Source organism: Hemitrygon akajei, chromosome 7 (genome assembly GCF_048418815.1).
Source record: "Hemitrygon akajei chromosome 7, sHemAka1.3, whole genome shotgun sequence".
In the NCBI taxonomy this organism is placed as follows: Eukaryota; Metazoa; Chordata; class Chondrichthyes; order Myliobatiformes; family Dasyatidae; genus Hemitrygon; species Hemitrygon akajei.
In genome coordinates, this window is record NC_133130.1 from 108,892,908 (window position 1) to 108,914,089 (window position 21,182).

At 46.3% G+C, this 21,182-nt stretch overlaps 1 protein-coding gene across 1 annotated transcript in view; it reads left to right on the forward strand.

The window, feature by feature from the left end:
- The window catches only part of LOC140730793 (5'-nucleotidase-like), a 71,682-nt gene that overhangs the window by 37,343 nt on the left and 13,157 nt on the right, over positions 1 to 21,182 (forward strand). The window contains exons 4-7 of the mRNA XM_073051689.1: positions 10,942 to 11,139; positions 13,915 to 14,069; positions 15,823 to 15,931; positions 20,598 to 20,747. Coding sequence (XP_072907790.1) covers positions 10,942 to 11,139; positions 13,915 to 14,069; positions 15,823 to 15,931; positions 20,598 to 20,747 — 612 coding nt within the window. The remainder of the gene's footprint in view (positions 1 to 10,941; positions 11,140 to 13,914; positions 14,070 to 15,822; positions 15,932 to 20,597; positions 20,748 to 21,182) is intronic.

Here is a 21,182-nt window from a genome sequence, read left to right on the forward strand (position 1 = left end):
AGTGCATAGTAAAAATGAGACGTTTTTCGGGACCATAGTGTTACATGACACAGTACAAAAAACTAGACCGAACTACGTAATAAACAAAAACACAGAGAAAGCTACACTAGACTACATTCAAAACAGAGATGAGGAGAAATTTCTTTAGCCAAAAGGTGGTGAATTTTTGGGATTTGTTTCTACATGCAGCTGTGGAGGCCAGGTCATTGGGTGTATCTAAGGCAGAGATTGATAGGTTCTTGATTGGACATGGCGTCAAAGGTTACTGGGAGAAGGCTGGGAACGGGTTGAGGAGAAGATAGAGAAAAGGATCAGCCACGATTGAATGGTGGAGCAGACTCGATGGGCCAGACGACCTAATTCTGCTCCTGTGTCTTATGGGTCTTTTCCATCGATGTTGCCTGACCTGCTGAGTTCCTCCAGCATTTTGTGTGTGTTGCTCTGGACTTCCAGCATTGGCAGATTTTCTCTTGTCTATGTGTTTCTTATGATAATTTATAGTATATTTTATGTATTGCACTGTACAGCTGCCAGAAAACAAATTCACAACATGTGTTGGTGAGAATAAACATGATTCTGATACTTGTGCAGATGTACAGAGGGCCAGATGGACTTCAGCTTAGCATTAACCTTGACCTTGACCGAGCAGTGTCTGAGCTACCCTTGCACCGCCTCAAGTCAGGCTCATCGTAAACAGTGCGTAGGCACTGAGCAGGTCACTGAGTAACACAGGGTGCTGTATATTGAGACAGGCTCATCGTAAACAGTGCGTAGGCACTGAGCGGGTCACTGAGTAACACAGGGTGCTGTATATTGAGACAGGCTGAAAGTCAGGGTTTAAAAAACTGTGTTCAGCTGGCAAGAAAGAGGGTAGGGTCTGAGAAATATAAGCTATACTGCTTCCAGAGGGATCAAGTGACCTGTGGTGTCAGTCAGAGAGAGCGGGGAAGGCTGCTGAATAACAAAAGCTTTTGTCTGTAGGAGCACAAGGAAGTCCAAAATACCAGAGAGAGGATGGATCAGAATCAGGTTTATCATCACCGGCCTATGCCAGGAAATTTGTTAACTTAGCAGCAGCAGTTCAATGACAATACAGAAAGAAAAAATAAATAAATCAATTATTTAAGTATATACATGTTTATTAAATAGTTAAATTAAAGATAGTGCAAACCAGTGAGCTATATATATTTAAAAAGTGAGGTAGTGTCCAAGGGTTCAATGTCCATTTAGGAATCAGATGGCAGAGGGGAAGAAGCTGTTCCTGAATCGCTGAGTGTGAGCCTTCAGGCTTCTGTACCTCCTACCTGACGGTAACAGTGAGAAAAGGGCATGCTCTGGGTGCTGGAGGTGCTTAGTGTTGGACGCTGCCTTTCTGAGACACTGCTCCTTGAAGATGTTTCGGATAGTACCCATGATGGAGCTGACTAACTTTACAACTTTCTGTAGTATCATTCAATCCTGTGCAGCAGCCCCTCCCCACCCCATACCAGATTGTGATGCAGCCTCTACAGTACATCTATAGAAGTTTTTGAGTGATTTAGGTGACATACCAAATCTCTTCAAACTCTAATCACAAACAAGACAAAATCTGCAGATGCTGGTAATCCGAGCAGCACACACAAAATGCTGGAGGAACTCAGCAGGCCAGGCAGCATCTGTGGAAAAGAGTATAGTTGACATTTTGGCAGGACTGAGGGAAAAAAGGTGAGGAGTAGAGTTCTCTACCTTTTTTTTTCCAGTCCTGCTGAAGGGTTTCGGCCCAAAACGCTGACTGTACATTTTTTCCATAGATGCTGCCTGGCCTGCTGAGTTCCTCCAGCAATTTGAGTGTGGTACTCTTCAAACTCCTAATGAAATATAGCTGCTGATTTGCCTTCTTTATAGCTGCATCAATCTGTTGGGACCAGGTTAACTCCTCAGAAATCTTGACACCCAGCAACTTGAAGCTGCTCACTCTCTCCACTTCTGATCCCCCTGTGAGGATTGGTTCATATTCCCTCATCTTACCCTTCCCGAAGTCCACAATCAGCTCTTCTGTCTTACCTACGTTGAGTGCCAGGTTGTTGCTGTGACACCACTCCACTAGTTGGCTTATCTCGCTCCTAATACACCCTCTTGTCACCATCTGAGATTCTACCAACAATGGTTGTATCATTAGCAAATTTATAGATGGTATTTGAGCTATGCGTAGTCACACAGTCATGGGTATAGAGAGAGTGGAGCAGAGGGCTAAGCACACACCCCTGAGGGGCACCAGTATTAATTATCAATGAGAAGGAGATATTATCAACAGTCCTCACAGATTGTGGTCTTCTGGTTAGGAAATCGAGGATTCAGTTGCAGAGGGAGGTACAGAGGCCCAGGTTCTGCAGCTTAGTGATCAGGATTGTGAGATTGATGGTGTTAAATGCTGAGTTGTCAACGAACAGCATCTTGACGTAGGTATTTGTATTGTCCGGGTGATTTAAGGCCATGTGAAGAGCCATTGAGATTGTGTCTGCCGTAGACCTATTGTGGCTATATGCAAATTGCAATGAGTCCAGGTCCTTGCTGAGGCAGGAGTTGATTCTGGCCTTGACTGACCTCTGAAAACATTTAATCACCATAGATGTGAGTGCTCCTGGACGATAGTCATTAAGGCAGCTCACGCTACTCTTCATATTCAAAGTCAAAGCTGATTTATTATCTAAGCACCTATGCTGTATGTCACGATACATATACTACCTTGAGATTTGTTTTCCTGGTTGACAGGTGATAACTGTTCCTGGACCTGGTGGTGTGGGACCTAACGCTCCTGCACCTCCTGCCCCGTGGTTGTAGAGAGCAGAGAGCGTGGCCCGCCTGGGTGGCCCTTGATTTCTTCTGGCAGCACTCCTTCTAGATGTGCTCAGTGGTGGGGAGTGATTGCAGGAAACATGAGATACGAACGAGTAAAGCTAGAATTACTGAATGCAACATGCCCAGAAGGAAAATGAAGAACTGTCTATGAAGGTTCTCGGTCGGTCAAGCAGTGGTAAATCGCGGCAACTGGACTCGCTGTGTCGTCTAGAAAACGTTTCACCACTCACCTGAGAGGCTTCTTCAGTTCTGATCCACGGTGGGTAGTTTTCTGGCTTGTAAACTCTGTGAGTTGTTTCAAGGCATAGCAATCACATGAGGGTCATTAAGAGTGGTAGAGGTAATGACAGGGTCATTGGTCTTATCTTTGCATGAACAGAGGTGTGAACTGTTGTGGAGATGCCGGAACTGCATTGTAAGTAGCAGATAGATGGTGTCATAACCCACGCCCTCTGTTCAGGGATGGGTTTTCCAAATTGACAAAGATGGCTTCTTTAATCCCTCTTTCAAACCACCTGTCCTCCCTGTCCAAAATTGTCATCATCAAAGGAGTGTCCCTTGCCCTTTAGGTGTAAGTATACAGCCGAGTCTTGGCCCGAGGTGTTAGCCTGCCATGCTGGGCCATCTGTTTTGTCTCGCCGACATACAGATGTGTGCAGCATGGAATAGCATCTACAATATTGCTCTGTTTAAATTTGGCTGTAGGATCCTTGGGGTGGATGAGTTTCTATCTGAGTGTGTTTGTAGGTTTGAAAATCACAAGGATCTACACCAAAAAATACAAGGGACCCTAACAACATCTGGATGAACACTCGAATCACCAATGTCGAGAAAGCTACTGACCACGAGCTGGTAAGTGAGATCAGTGTAGATAGGTACTTAATGGTCTGTTTCTGTACTGGCTGGCTCTGCTCCTCTTTCTGACTTTAAAATGAGTACAAGACTTGTTTAGTGGGGTGAGCGAAGGGAAGGGGTGAGCGGTTTTAATACAGAACTGTGGGCTGAGGGGTGAATGGGGTGAATCAAGTCCTCTCTCTCCCTCCTACCAGCCAATAATGGGCAGCATCATCTCGGCATGAGGCCCCAGCATCTCTCCTCTCTCTTCAGGTTTCCCTTTCAGTGGTTCTAAAGCACTATATCCTGCCATCGGGCAGGCTGTGGGGGTGGTCTCTGACAGGCATGTGGTCCCAAGGCCTGACTGGTGGGCTGCTGAGTGCTGTGACTGGGGAACTGCAGGCATTGCCTGAGACGGCGGCACTCACTGGTGACAAGCACCCAGTTTACACACGCCCTGTCAATATAGAAAAGTTCTACAAATATTGTTACATTCAAGCAAGAACCAGTTGGGAAAACATTCTGATTTCAGCATAACCTCTCCACATTAGTCAGACACCATGGTCATGTAGGAATGCAGGCTGCCATTTTCACTGGGAGGTCCCTCAAGAGAGTTGTTTTGGAGATTGATGAGCAGTCATTTTGACTGACATTTGTGTGTGATGAGATTATCCTAAACAATGTTGCATTCATCCAAACCAGCCGTTTGAGCATAGGCCATCCTGATTCTGAATCACTGTAGCCAGGCAGGGAAAACAGTAAATACACATTCACATTAATCATCACTGTTCACTACAATAATGTGAATGTACGCTACTCTGCATAATCGCTCGAGTTTGCAGACAGGGTCGTTTAACCATGGCAACACTTTAAAAGTGATTTCTTTTTGACCTTAACTGGAGCCAATGTGTTTGATATATTTCAAAGGATTCAAAGTGCATTTATTATCGAAGTATGTATAAATGATCCCCTCTTGAGATTTGTCTGCTTACAGACAGTCACAACAGCAAACAGAGGGGTTGTTTGCCATCCTGAGGGAAATCAGAGTGGATAAATCCCCAGGCCCCTCAGACCCCACAGGAGGCAAGTGCAGAAATCATCCTTAGCAACAGGGGAGGTCCCAGAGGATTGGAGGATAGCCAATGTTCTGCTGTTTCAAAGAAGCTCTAAACATAAACCAGGAAATTATAGGCCGGTGAGTCTAGCATCAGTTGTGGGAAAGTTATTGGAAGGTACTCTGAGGCATGAGACATACAAGTACTTGGATAGACATGGACTGATTAAGGATAGTCAGCATGGCTTTGTGCGTGGTAGGTCATGTCTAACTAATCTTAAAGAATTTTTCAAGGAAGCTGCCAGGAAAATGGATGAAGGCAAGGCAGTATATGTTGTCCACTTGGACTTTAGAAAGGTATTTGACAAGGTCCCACATTGGATTGGTCTGGAAGGTTCATTTGCTTGGCATTCAAGATGAGGTAGTAAATTGGATTAGATGCTGGCTTTGTGGGAGAAGCCAGAGAGTGGTAGTAGAGGGTTGCCTCTCTGACTGGAGGCCTGTGACTAGTGGAGTGCTGTAGAGATTGGCTCTGGGTCCATTGTTGTTGGTCATCTATATCAATGATCTGGATGATAATGTGTTTAACTGGATCAGCAAACTGGATATGCATATGACACCAAGATTGGGGGTGTAGTGGACAGCTATCACAGCTTGCAGAGACATCTGCATCATCTGGAAAAATGGGCTGAAAAATGGCAGGTGGTACTTAATGCAGACAAATGTGAGGAGTTGCATTTCAGGAAGTCCGGCCAGGGTAGGTCTTACACAGTGAATGGTTGGGCACTGGGGAGTGTGGTAGAGCAAAGGGATCTGGGAATATTCATTGAAAGTGGTGTCACAGGTTTTTAGGGTTGTAAGGAAAGTTTTTTGGCACATTGGCCTTTATAAATCAATGGAGATGGGATGTTATGTTGAAATTGTATATGACATTGGTGAGGCCTAATTTGGAGTATTGAGTGCCGTTTTGGTCACTGATGTAAACAAGGTTGAAAGAGTACGGAGAAAATTTACAAGGATGTTGCTGGGTCTGAAGGACCTGAGTTACAAGGAAAGATCGAATAGGTTAGGACTGTGCTGCTTAGAACATAGAAGATTGAGAGGAGATTTGATAGAGGTATACAAAATAATGAGGGGTTAAACAGGGTAAATGTAAGCAGGCTTTTTCCATTGAGGTTGGGTGGGACTACAACCAGACATTAAGGGTGAAAGGTGAAAAGTTTAAGGGGAACATGAGGGCAAACCTCTTCACTCGGAGGGTCAAGAGTGTGGAATGAGGTGCCAGCACAAGTGGTGCATGCGAGCTCGATTTCAATGTTTAAGAAAGGTTGAGATCAGCACCTAGAAGGTAGGGGTATGGGGGTCAGTGGGAGTAGGCAGTTTAAATGGTTAGTATGGACTAGGCGGGCTGAGGGGCCTGTTTCTGTGGTGTACTTCTCTATGACTCCATGACAAAGCAAGAAACCTGAAAGAAGCCAATTAAAAAAGACCAACACCCAATGCGAAGAAAAAGAGGGGAGAAAACACAAACCCATACAAACATCAGAAGCAAGCAACACCATTCCGAACCAAATTGAGTCCATAGACCCAAATGCAAGAGCAGCTGGAGTAGGCCCATAGCCTCGGTCCCAGTTCATCATAAAGCAGGCAAATTGCCACAAAGCTCGCAGACACAAAGTGCTAACCAGCCGGAGCAACCTCACAGCCTCGGTGCCGCAGAGAGAGGTGTGAGCGGAATCGGCCCAACTCTTACCTCCGATCCTGACACCCTGCCTTTCCAGTCTATCTGGGCTGTCGTTTAAATCACCCAAACGCCAGATCGTGCCACGCACTAGGACCCAGGCCCCAGGCCCCACCAGAGCATTATGCTCTGGGCCTAGTCCTCACTGCCCAGCCCGAAGCCGTTCTCGACCTTTCCAAATTGGCTCAACATCCAACCTCGCTTGTGGTTTAGGTGGAGGGGCACCAAAACTTCTCCGCCTCGACTCTTCACCAAATTGCTCACTCCAACTCCATCCCTGACTCTGACACCGTCTCGAATACTTTATGCTCCGACTTTGCAACGCATCAGCACGGCTCATCCCTCGAGTCAGCTTCACCTTCACTCGTCTCTTCATTATTTGCAGTGATAGTTTACCACAATTTACCTTCGAAAAGGTGTTATTAATAATGTTTTTAGTTGAATCTCTTGCCTTTTGAAATACCAGTAAGCTGTCACCCAACTTCAGTAGCACCATCTTAAACCGGGAGTAAAAGACTGAATTTGTCAGGTTATTGAAAGAATCAACTATTTCATTTACTGAGCAGTTGGGGTCATGTGAATCAGATAAACTAGCCAGCTCAGAGAATTGTAGTTGGGTTGCAGCACCAAGAAATTGTTTTTTTAACAGTAATTCCTTTCATAGTCTTGGTTCCAGGATGGAAAGCATCAAAATTACACAAAAATAATAGTGGTATCTGACAGAGACATCAATTTAACCCTTTTGTCATTACTAAATCAAGTGTATTTCCAGGTTGGGCTCAGTGACATGCTGGGTAGGAACTAGGCTGTCTAGAAAGCTCATGAAATCAGTTGCTACAGAGTTCGCAACTGAGAGGGCATTAATATGATTATTGAATTTACCAGCGATGGCAATCCTGTCACAGTTGAATATAATGCCTCTACTTTAAATATACTCAATAACTTGGCCTTCACAGCCATCTGCAGCAATGAATTTACTACCCTCTATCTAAAGAACTATCTTCTAATCTAAATGGATGTCCCTCTATTCTGAGGCTGTGCCCTCTGGTCCTAAACTCACCCACTATGAGAAACATCCTTTCCACATCAACTCTATCTAGGTCTTTCAATATTCCATAGGTTTCAATGAGATCTCCCCGCATTCTTCTAAACTCCAGCGAGTACAGGTCCAGATGCATCAAAGACTCCTCATACATTAACCCTTTTATTCCTGGGATCATTCTCATGAGCCTTCTCTGGATCCTCTCCAATGCCAGCACATCTATTCTTAGACGAGGGACCCAAAACTGCTCACATACTCCAAGTGCAGTCTGACCAATACCTTATAAAGCCTCAGCATCACATCCTTGCTTTATATTCTAGCCCTCTCGAAATGAATGCATTTACCTCCCGTACCACTAACTCAACCTGCAAGTTAACCTTAAGGGAAGCCTGCACAAAGCCTACCAAGTCCCTTTACGTCTCAAATTTTTGAATTTTCTCCTCATGTAGAAAATAGTCTATGCCTTTATTTATTCTACCAAAGTGCATGACCGTACACTTCCCTACTCTATATTTCATCTGACACTTCCTTGCCCATTCTTCTAATCTGTCTGCAGACACCCCGCCTCCTCAACATACCCGCACTGCCACCTATTTTCGTATCGTCCGCAAACTTGGCCATAAAGCTATCAATTCTGTCATCCAAATCATTCATGTGTAACATGAAAAGAAGCATGATCTTTTCAACATCAACTGCTGTGAAACACCACTAATCACCAGCAGACAACCCAAAAAGGCCTTCTTTATTCCCATTGTTTGCCTCCTGACAGTCAGCCAGTCTTCTATCCATGCTCAATACCATGAGCTCTTATCAGGTTTAGTAGCCTCCTGTGTAGCACCTTGTCAAAGACATTCTGAAAATCCAAGTACACAACATCAGCAGATTCTCCTTCATCTGTCCTGCCTGTTATTTCCTCAACAGAATTCCAACAGATTTGTCAAGCAAGATTTCCCCTTAAGTAAACTATGCTGATTTTGACCTATTTTATTACCTGCCTCTAGGTACCTCAGAACCTCATCCTTAGTAATGGGCTCCAGCATCTTCCCAACCACTGAGCTCAGGCTATCAGGCCTTTTCTTTCTGCCTCTCTCCCTTAAAGTGTGGAGTGACAGTTGCAATTTTCCAGTCCTCTAAAGCATTCGGGAATCTAGGATTCTTAAAACATCATTCATACAATCTATTCAGCCACCTCTTTCAGAACCCTGGGGTGTAGTCCATCTGGTCCAGGTGATTTATCTACCTTCAGACCTTTCATTCTCCTTAGTTATAGCAACTACACTCGCTTCTGCCCCCCCCCCCCCCCCGCCCTGACTCTCTTAAATGTCGGACATACTGCTAGTATCTTCCACAGTGAAGACCAATGCAAAATACTTATTCAGTTCATCCACCGTTTCTTTGTCCCCCATTACTACAATTCCAGCAAATTTTTGCAGCAGTCCAATATCCATTCTCACCTATCCTTTACTCTTTATATATCTGAAAAAACTCTTAGTGTCCTCTTTTGTATAATTGGCCAGCTTACCATATTGCAACTTTTCCCTCCTTATGCTTTTTCAGTTGCCTTATATTGGTTTTTAAAAGCTTCCCAATCCTCTAACTTCCAAGTCATGTTTGTTATGTGGCTTCTCTTTTGCTTTGATGCATTGTCAACCACAGTTGCATCATTAGAATACTTCTTCATTGTTGCAGTCTGTCTACGCTGCACGTTCCAACTTGCTCCCAGACGCTCCAGCCTTTGCTGTCCTGCTGTCACCCCTCCTGGCCAGCTTCTCTCTGAGTACTCTGTAACTTCCTTTACCTTAAGCTCACAGTCAAATCCAGTTCATAACACAACACCCAATCCAGAAATTCCTTTTCCCTAGTGGGCTCAACCTCAAGCTGCTTTAAAAAGCCATCTTGTAAGCATTCTACAAACTCCCTTTCTTGGAATCCAGCACCAGCCTAATTTTCTCAATCTGTCTGCATACTGCATATCGTAACATCCATGACTATTGTAACCTGTTTTACATGTCCTTTCTATCTCCCATTGTATTTTGTACCCCACATCTGGGCTACTGTTCGGAGGCCTGCATATAACTCCCATAAGGGTCTTTTTACCCTTGCAGTTTCTTAGCTCTACCCACAAAGAATCCACATCTTCCAATCCTATGTCACCTCTTTCTAAGGATTTGATTTCATTTTTAACCAACAGGGCTTCCCACCCCCTCTGCCTACCTGCCTGTCCTTTCAATACAAGGCGTATCCTTGGCTGTTGAGCAGCCAACTATGATTTTCTTTCAGCCACGACTCAGTGATGCCCACAACAAAATACCGACCAATCTCTAGCTGTGCTACAATATCTATCCTTATTCCGAATACTGTGTGCATTCAAATAAAACACCTTCAGTCCTGTATTCATCACCCTTTTCGATTTTGGCCTCCTTTACACTTTAACTCATCCCTCTGACTGCAATTTTGCCGTATCATCTGCCTGTCCTTCCTCGCAGTCTCACCACACACTGCATCTACTTGCATGCCAACTGCCCCATCATCAGCCCTATCACTCCGGTTCCCAGCCCCCCCGCCAAATCTGTTTAAACCAACAGTTCTAGCAAACCAGCCCTCAAGCATATTGGTCTCTACCCGGTTCAGGTGTAACCTGTCCTTATCGTGCAGGTCGTACCTTCCCCAGAAGAGATCCCAGTGATCCAGAAATCTGAAACCCTGCCCCCTGCGCCAATTCCTCAGCAACGCATTCATCTGCCAAATTCTCCAATTTGTACCCTCAGTGGTGATGCAGAAGTACTATCTTTCAGGTCCTACTTTTCACTTTCTGTCTAACTTCCTATATTTCTCTCTTCAGGACCTCCTCCGTTTTCCTACCTATGCCATTGGTACCAATATGTACCACAACTTCTCGCTGTTCACCCTCCCCTCCCTATGGACCTGATCTGAGACATCCCCGACCCTGGCACCTGGGAGGCAATGTACCATGCGGGTGTCTCTTTCACTTTCACAGAATCTCCTGCCTGTGGAATCTCTAATCACTATTGCACCTCTCTTCTGCCCCCTTCCCTTCACAGCCATAGGACCCGGCTCATTGCCAGAGACCCAGTTGCCATGGCTTCCCCCAGCAGTATTCCAAATATTGATAATTGAGGGGAGTGCACCCTTTCCCTTTCCCAAAAGTCATCCATCCACCTGCCTCCTGCCCCTTAGGGGTGGCTTCTTCCCTGTAGCTCCTATCCATCACCTCCTCATCCTCCTGTACGAGCAGAAGGACAAAGTGCCTTCAAGCCGATCATGCTGTGGACGGTTTAAGCACACTCTGCACTTCTCATCGTCCGGGAATCACTGACCTTTTGTGTTCTTTTCCAATCTTCAGACCGTCTGAGGATGGTTATATAGACCCTGTCCGTAGGCATTGCTTATGTTGTTTATTTGTCTTCACAGGCAAGGCTCCTTCCAACGATGTCCCTGCTGGTCTGTACCCATATATGGTCACCTCAGACAGTGGTCAGAGGATTCCTGTTGTACAGGCCTTTGCATACGGAAAGTACCTCGGATATCTGAAGCTGACCTTCAGCCAGGATGGTGCGGTGACCAAGGCAGAAGGAAACCCGATACTGCTGGACAGCAGCATTCCTGAGGGTAACAAGCATCTGCACCCTCAACTACTTGAGTAGCCAGAACCTCCGGCACCCTCGGCCCACTCTCCCCAGGCTCCTGGTGAAGGCACAGGCCAGAACTCAGCCTCCGCCCACTCTCCCCAGGCTCCTGGTGAAGGCACAGGCCAGAACTCAGCCTCCGCCCACTCTCCCCAGGCTCCTGGTGAAGGCACAGGCCAGAACTCAGCCTCCGCCCACTCTCCCCAGGCTCCTGGTGAAGGCACAGGCCAGAACTCAGCCTCCGCCCTCTCTCCCCAGGCTCCCTCATGGAGGTACAGGCCAGAAATCACTCTCCGCCCACTCTCCCCAGGCTCCCTCATGGAGGCACAGACCAGAACTCAGCCTCCGCCCACTCTCCCCAGGCTCCTGGTGAAGGCACAGGCCAGAACTCACCCTCCGCCCACTCTCCCCAGGCTCCCTCATGGAGGTACAGGCCAGGGCTGGAGAGCTCTCTGCCTGATGCTCTGGAGGCGGCAGAGTCGTGATTTCATGAGCCCAGCACAGATCAATTTGCCTCCATCATTCCCCAGCTTGACCTGGCTTGTCAGGCAGTGGGGACCCGGGTGTAGGCTGGGACTGGGAATTTGGACCGTGGGGGTAAATCTACTCATCAACGTTCCCGTGTGATCTGATCAGGAGGTGGGCAAGTCTGTGGGAGAGAGACTACCCAACTCCTCTCCATTCCCTGCTGACTATTGGCCGTGGAAACATGGTCACATTCAGTACTTATATGGCATAAGGATTGACATGAGGGAGGAACATAGAACACAGAACAGTACACCATGATGTTGTGTCAAGCTAATTAAACTAGCAAGAAAATGCCGAACTGAAGTAATCTCTTCTGCTTGCACAATGTCCATATTCTCCTTCCCTTGCACTTTCGTGTGTCTATGTGTCAGCGTCTCTTGTAAGCTTCCACCAGCTGCCTTGGCAGCACATTACCAGGTACCTGTCACTCTCTGTGGGGTAAAAAAACCTGCCCAGCAAATGTCCCTTAGGTTTACCCCTTCTCCCCTTAAATGCATAGCCTCTAGTGCTAGTCTTTTTGACCTGGGAGAAAAGGCCAGTGTCTACTCTATCTGTGCCTCTCGTAATCTTATAACCTATCTGAAGGAGTAGGCTATTCAACCTTTCGTGCTTCTTCAGCCTTCGTTTTCCTTTTAATTCAGTTAAAATCTAGGTCCTGCCCCAACTGTCTTGAACACCACCTTGTTACCGGGCTTCAACGGAATCTGTCAGCCAGAGAATTCCAGCTGGGCGAAGAAGGCCCTTAGCCCTATCCTGAATGTTTGACTCCTGATTTTGTGAACCCCTGGCTCCAGACACCTCGACCAGGGTATACATTATCCCTGTATGTAGCCCACCCAACTTGACCAGAGTTTTACGTACACGACACTGGAAGAACTCAGTAGGTCAGGCAGCATCCGTGAGAAAAGAGTCAACAACGTTTCGGGCCGAGACCCTTCATCAGGAATGGGGGGGGGGGGGGGGGGCGGGAAGAGAGGGCCGAGACCGAAACATTGGCTACTCTTTTCTCACGGATGCTGCCTGACCTGCTGAGTTCTTCCAGCATTGTGTACGTATTCTTTGATCCACAGCATCTGCAGTTGTATTTTGTGTTTTGACCAGAGTTTTGTTTACCTCATTGAGGTTGTCACTCATTCTTCTAAAGTAGGAACAAGTCAGTCTGTTTAACTCTCTCACGTTGCAGGTGTGAAACGTCATGGTTGACTTGGTTGAAACAACATGTTGCAACTATATCCTTCCTTGAATAGCGAGGAAGTGTGCAATATTTCAGATGTGGTCTTGACAGATTCCTGTGAAAACGAAGCAAGATTGTCTTGTCCTTGAATTCTTCTGCAATATTTTCCAGTGGAATGTTTGTTTCTTTAATAATGCACTGAACTACATGTTGAGTTCAATTAATCCTCGTTACAACTGTACAAGTCTCATTTGGAGATACTGTGTAAACAGAAGAGATTGTGCAGATGCTAGGGTTCTTGAGGAATACTGACAGGATGCTGAAGGATTTCAGCAGATCAGGCAACATTGAGAGAGGGATCTTTGGGGCCGAGAACCTTCATCAGGACTGGAAGGAAGGGGAAGACGCTAGAATAAGAAGATGGGGGGGGGAGGGGAAAGAGGACAAGCTAGCAGCTGATAGCTGAAACCAGGTGGGGGGAGGGGTGATGAAGTCAGAAGCTGAAGGGTAATAGATGGAAGTTGTAAAGGGCTAAAGGAGAAGGAGGCTGATAGGAGAGGGCACTGGACTGTGGAAGAAATCATATACTATCTGCTTAGTCTCCAAACTGATGGCATGAACCACGATTTCTCTAACTTCCACTAGTTTCTCCCCCCTTCTCTCTTTTCTCATTCCCCATTCTAGCTCCCCTCTTTTCTCATAACTAGATCACCACCTCTGGTCACCATCCTCCTTCCCTTTCTTCCATGGCCTGCTCTCCTCTCCTATCAGATAACTTGTTAGGTGTTAGAGGCAGATACATGAGGGGCATTTAAAAAGCTATTCGATAGCCACAAGGATGATAGAAAAATGGAGGGCTATGTAGGACAACAGGTTTAGATCGATCTTAGAGTAAATTAAAAGGCTGGCACCACTTTGTGGGCCGAAGGGCCTGGAATGAGCGGTAATGTTCTATATTGCCATTAGCCCTGTGCTGGAGGCAGGGCCTGAGGAAAGGAGTGAAATGGGCTGAGGTGCTACATACACTAGTGTTGATGAATCAATACTTCTCTTCAGATAAGGAGATTCTGGCCGACGTTGGCAGTTGGAAAGCAGCCCTGGCCAATTTTGGAAAGGAATACGTTGGGCGAACTTTGGTCTACCTGGACGGAACTACTAAGTCTTGTCGGAATCAGGAATGCAACATGGGGAATTTGATCTGTGATGCTATGGTGAGCAACTTGAGATGGTCAGTGAACACTTCCACCCCTGACTGGAACGTCATCTATCACCTGTCCTGTGGAGGACTGCCCCCACCTGTCCCAATGGTCTAAAGTAACTTTATTCAAGCATCCCCTCCCCCCCCACCCCCAACCCCATCCCATCCTCCTCCTGACGCAGAGGGGCCCATTGACCTCTGAGAGATGGAAGGTTACTGCTGACACGGGCACCGTGCCCGGTATCCGGTATCTCCTGTGGGCACAGAGCCAGCAACCAGCTTGGATCGTTCACTGCGAACAGCCAGTCGCATCCACCAGGTGAGAGTGGTGGGCTGGTCAGCAGGAAGTGTCCCCTCTCACACAGCTGGGGCCAGAACTCCAACACTGCACCAACCACGTGCTAAGTGCTACTCCCTTTACGCATGGAGGGAAACTTGCATTCCTGGTGCCTGGAATGGTGGGTCCATGACTGAATAGTGTATCATGGTCCGTCCCAAGAATCAGCTGTGACTACTTCACCTTCCATCCAGCACAGAGACGGGGCCTTTTACCCACTGAGTCCGTGACAACCATCAATCACCTGCTTCTTTACTCTCACCATCAACTTCCCCCAGACTCCCACTCTCACTGACACACTGTCTGTCTCTGGCTACCTGAAGGGAGAGCTGGGGTGGTAACAGAATCTCCTCCATCATCTGGTTTCCTCAAACCTCACCAACACCTCTGCTGCCTCAGAAGGTGAAGCATGGCCTTGCTGACCCTCACCAGTTTCCGGATACACCACAGAAGGCATCCTATCTGGTTGTCTCACGGCCTGCTACAGCCAAGCTTCATCGGGGCCTGCAAGAAACTGCAGAGAGCTGAGGATGTCACAATATCCAGCCTCCCTTCCAGAGACTGTCCTACACTTCTCACCGTCTCGGTGAAGCAGCCAGGATAATCAAAGGCCCTATCCATTCCGGATATCCTCTCTTCTCCCACCCCTTCCCATCAGGCAGACGATACAAAATCTTGAAAGCGAACACTACCATGTTCAAAGACAGTTTCTACCCTACAGTTTAACAGGCTTCCTGTATGTTAAAAATGAACCCCTGACCCCACAATCTGTCTCATCGTAACTTTGGACCACACTGTCTGCTCACTCTGCAAGTTTTATTTAACTATAGTGCTTTATGCTATATCCCCTCGTCGTTTTTTCTGTTATACAACCTCAATACACTGATGAGGTGAATTAAGCTGCACAGATGATCTGCAAACCAACATACATGTGACAATAAAAAAACAATTACTTGGCAAACTACAGTATTTGCCCCACGGAACTTTAACTTTCATTTATCAAGTGAACTGATAGTCAATCTGTCCTTCACTTCCTCCCCTTCCTCCCTCCTTTCCTGCTCCTCTCCTCCCTCTCTCTACTCTCCCTTCCCCATATCCTTCCTTTACTTTTTCCCTCTCCCTCTGGCCTTCCTTCCTCTCCAACCTCTCCATTACCTCCCCTCCTCTCATACTCCTCCCTTGTCCTATCCTCACTCTAACCTCTGCCTTTCCTTCCTTTCCACACCTTCACCCCCTCTCCTATCAACCTCCCACCCCTCCACCTCCTCCCCATCAACCTCCCACCCCTTCACCTCATCCTCTATCATTCTTACACCCCTCTATCTCCCTCTCACCTCTCCATCTCCCCCTGTATCTCAATCCCTCTCCTCTCTCCCTTCTCCTGGTCCTCACCTCCATCAGCACACGCTGACTACCACTGTGATTTCAGATCCGCGAGAGTGTCCGAAAACCAAATGAAAAGTTTTGGAGCCAAGTTTCCATTTGTATAACACAAGGTGGAGGCATCCGGTCACCCATTGATGAACGAACCGGCAATGGTATGTACAAGGCCAAAACACCAGAGACGTTTTATCAACGATGAATGATATTACCCTTGCTTAGAAATTATTGCCGCTAGAAATTTCACAAATATAACGAAGGTTACTTAACGGCAGCTGTGAAGAAAAATTTTGCCCAATTCAAGTTGTGGACGGTTCTCTGTACAATGAGAGAAAGATTTGTTCTGTGTTTAGAATTCAACCATGCTCTAAAAACAAAACCCAGGATGAACATTAAGCACAGAGTGAAAAAGGGCAAGACTAGGATTTGCCACTGGGTTGGACATTACAGTCAGACAGTTGATAGAGCCAGAAATGAAGGAAGGAAATGTTACTGTTGTGAGAACATGTCACATGACCTTGAGGACTGTGGGTTTAAAGATAACAAATGCAGAAACTGTGGCAAACAGGGCCACATTGGCAGAGTATGCAAAGCTAGTAAACAGCAGAAAAAGGACAAAATACAGAGAAACAAGAAACCCCAGGAAGGAAAACACAACAATGTACACAAAATGGAAGAAAGCAGTTCTGATGAAGATGACTCAGACAAAAGTGAATTGTCTGCAACTTCACAGCGTGAAAGAGACACATGATCAAAGAGTAATATGGATCACTGCACAAGTGGCAGGCATGAGACTGAAAATGGAGTTGGACACAGGCTCAGCTTTAACAATGATCTCTGTACACGACTACAAATGACTGTTTTCTCGCATACCTCTGAAACGAACTAAACTACTGCTAAAGACTTACACAGGACAGAGAGTGCATCCCAAAGGTAAAATTAAAGTGACAGTGACCTACAGAGACAAAACACAGCAGCTGAACCTCTATGTACTGAAAAACGGAGGACCACCGTTGCTGGGGTATGAATGGCTCAGGAAAATCCAGCTGGATTGGCACACCATCAAGGCACTAAATGTGTCAACAAGGGAGGGCTGCTAGGCGGGGAAGATGTCCGCAGCTCTCCTCTCACCCATTGTCGATTACTTCAATGACGAGGAGGAGCTAGAGAGCGCAGACGAGGAGGACGAACACAGTATCCGTGGCTGCGACTCGGATGAAGATACAGAGGATGCAAGGGAGACAGATATTGCCAATAAGCAGGATGATGAAGACTACCTGGAAGTAAGAGAGCAGAGGTACCAGGAGAAACTGACATCTCTCAAAAGACACTTACAGGAAGTATCAGAAAAGGATGAAGAAACTAGATCAACAACACAAGGAAAGAATACGGAATACGGAGCTTTTTCTGCAACAGGAGACAGGACAAGTGGAAAGGAACTATATTAAAGGGAAGAAAGCAGTGAAGGAATTTGAAGATAAAAAGGTTGAGTTAGAAGAAAAGAAAAAGATGATTGAGAATGAGAGGCTAACAATGGAACTCACAGGAGATTCTATGGAGGTAAAGCCAATAATGACTAGGAAACTAAGGAGGAGACCTAATGACCCTGTTCCAATTACAGACAAAAGATGAAAACCTGCACCTGCGCAGTTAAATTACTTGTTAACAGATGAACAGATACTGGAAGATCTGCAAACTCTCAATAAGCTTAAATCTCCGAAAAGACCAGCATCTCCATCTTCTCCTGAGCATCTTCACAGCACTCCTGCTGAATCACCAGCACGAGGAGTAGATGGAAAGTTATATTACGATAAGAGATGGTATCATAAAGGTCAGGCTATCTATTTGGAATCTAAGGAGAATACGAAGATTGGTTGTGTAATTAGCTCAGTTGGAACAAATGAGTAAGGAAGACAAGTGATAGCACAAAGATGCGAATGTATCTAGGACAGCTACACAGAGGAGTCTTCATTATTCAGAGGTGATCTGCTGCCTAGAACTCTTAGCAAGTTGGAGGTGCACATCTTCTTAACTCCCTATACTCAGAGGTCAACTTCTCATGACTTTTACATGGAAATCTGTATTAAAACAAACAAGTTATTGACAGACGTTACCCGGAGAAGCAGAGAAGACCCCCCCCCCCCCCAGAGACCTGAGTTATAAATGGGTCTTGGACCAAAAGTAAAAGAAAGGGCTTGTTATAATTTGATATTATTACGTTACTTTGTTATTATTTGATATTATTAAGTAAACAAATGGTAGGCATTCAAATGCTAAGGGTAAATGTATTTGTTTAGCATAGTGCCCCAGTAAAAAAACCAGTTGATACACTATTAAAATAAAAGGGGAGGAGTGTACCATATAGCCAACAGTATAATAAGGGACTACTTTATGTTTTAGTAACACGTCATTGATTGCAACATTAGGTGCATATTGAGCATGCGTTATCAGGTGTGTATTGATCTGTACGTGTGTTTTAAGGTTCGGTTTCTGCCAGTAACGAACCAAGAAACTTAGCTCCCGTCTCCAGTGTTTTTATTAACAGCATTGTTGTGTAGCCAGGCCACATACACAACAAAAACAAATCTCAGGGTAGTATATTCAGATTCAGTTTATTGTCATTTAAAAACCACAAATGCAATGCAGTTAAAAAATGAGACAACGTTCCTCCAGAATGATATCACAAAAACACATGACAAAACAGACTACATCAGAAAATATGGTGACCTTTACGTACTTTGAACTTTGATGAATCTGTTAAACAAGGTGCCTGTGGTAATACAGGAAAGGTACGAGCATGGACAGAAGATTGGCTGATCAGCAGGAGGCAGAGAGCCAGAATAAAGGGACCGTTTCCTGGTCCGCTCCGGTGGCTAGGGACCCCTTTTCACAGTATATGCAATTGATTTTGATGACAGAATTGACGGTTTTGTGGTCAAGTTTGCAGATGATACGAAGATAGATGGAGGGGCAGGTAGTGTTGTGGAGGCAGGGAGTCCGCAGAAGGACTTAGAGAACAGGCAAATGGAATACAGTGCAGGGAAGTGGGTGGCCGTGTACTTTGGTTGAAAGAGAAAAGGCCACAGACTATTTTCTAAACAGGGAGACAATTCGGAAATCAGAGGTGCGCAGGTACTTGGGAGTCCTGGTGGAGGGATCCCTAAAAGGTAACTTGCAGGTTGAGTCGGTGGTAAGGAAGGTAAATGCAATGTCAGCATTAATTTCAAGAGGAATCGAATATAAAGCCAAAGATGTAACGCGGGGCCCCTTTATCTGTGAAAAGGCATGCTGGCATTGGAGAGTTGACAAGAGAGACCCTGGGAATGTGTAAGGAATGTTTGATGGCTCTAGGCTGGTACTTACTGGGATTTAGAAGAATGAGGGGGATCTCATTGAAACCGATTGAATATTGAAGGTCTAGATAGAATGGATGTGGAGAGGATGTTAGCTGTAGCAGGGCTTTTAGGACCAGAGGCCACAGCCTCAGAATCGAAGGATGCCCTTTTAGAACAGAGATGAGGAGGAATTTCCTTGTCCAGAGGGTGGTGAATCTGTGGAATTCATTGGCACAGATAGCTGTGGCCAAGTCATTGAGTATATTTAAAGGAGAAGGCAGGAGAATGGGGTTGATGGAACCCCATGATGGAATGGCGGAGCAAACAATGGGCTGAATGGCCTAATTCACTCCAATTTCTTATGGGTTTGGTGTTGGATTTGAAGTCAAGACTATGTACCTTCCTGAACGGCCACACATACATTAGTGTCAGTCCGCTCAACGCTCACTGATACAGCATCTACTTGCTAATCATTGTCTGGGCTCTTCTGTGCCCTGTAACACTCCAGACAAGGGGGCACTGAAACAACTTGTAAATGAAAGGCTTGTGGTAGAATTTCCTCACTGGCTGTGGTCTGAACTCCACCCAGAGCTGTTTCAGTTTACATAAGAACTTACAATTCTCCTGATCTTGATAGAGGTTGTAAACTTATGTTGAGTCATTGAAAGATGAACAGTCATCGCCTTTTGCCCACCGTGGAAATATCAAATAGTAGAGGGCATAGGTTTTAAGGTGAAGGGTGAAAGTTTAAAGGGGATTTGTGGGGCAAGTTTTTTTTTTACACAGAGAGTGGTGGATGCCTGGAATAGCCTGTCAGGGGTAGAGTTGCAGGCAGATACGTTAAGAGGTATTCAGACAGGCACATGAACGTGCAGGGAATGGAGGGATATGGACCATGGGCAGGCAGATGGGATTTGTGTACTTTGGTATTGAATTCAGCACAGACATGAAGAGCTTTACAGCCTGTTCTCTGCATATCATTGAATACAGAATCTGTCATGGGCCATCTCAATCAGTGATTTAAAGCACAGGGGCAACGTAGCATAGCGGTTCAATTCCTGCCACTGTCTATAAGGAGTTTACACGTTCCCCCGTGACCACGTGTTCCTCCACATTCCAGGGACATATGGGTTGATACATTATTAGTCACGGTGTAGTTGGGCTGCACAAATTAGTTGGCACGTGCACCAGGCTCAAGAAGAACTCCAGTGTTATCAGGCTATTGAATGGCTCCCTTGTAGGATAAGGTGGACTCTTGACCTCACAATCTGTGTTCTTGCAGCTGGTTGTCTACCTGCCCTTTGCCTGTGGCTGTTACACATGTGTGTTACTTTGCCGTGTCACTTTGTGCTGTCGCAATGGACTGTGCAATGAACTGATCAGTGTGAACAATCTGCAAGACAAGCTTTTCACTGTATCTAGTACATGCAATGATAATTAACCGATTCCAATTCCAGTAACGCCTTGATACCTTGTTTCCTGCATGTAGGGAGGATACAAATGGATAGCCTGATGGCAGTTTTACCGTTCGGAAGCACCGTTGACCTGCTGGAGGTCAAAGGGTCTACAATACGGGCAGCTTTTGAGCATTCAGTCAGAAGATATGGGATGAACACCGGCGAGTTCCTGCAGGTCTCTGGTAAGATAACTGGTCATTGTGTCCCTCCGCTGGGCCAGTGAGCGCTGTGGCATGGACACTGCGCGCACCCCTGGTCATCGCGTCCCTCCGCTGGGCCAGTGAGCGCTGTGGCATGGACACTGCGCGCACCCCTGGTCATCGCGTCCCTCCGCTGGGCCAGTGAGCGCTGTGGCATGGACACTGCGCGCACCCCTGGTCATCGCGTCCCTCCGCTGGGCCAGTGAGCGCTGTGGCATGGACACTGCGCGCACCCCTGGTCATCGCGTCCCTCCGCTGGGCCAGTGAGCGCTGTGGCATGGACACTGCGCGCACCCCTGGTCATCGTGTCCCTCTGCCGGGCCAATGAGTGCAGGGACACAGCTGCTTTGCTCATATGTGGTAGAAAAATACCTATCAATTGTTTATCAATTGCTCCCTCCCTGAAAGGATGAAGCA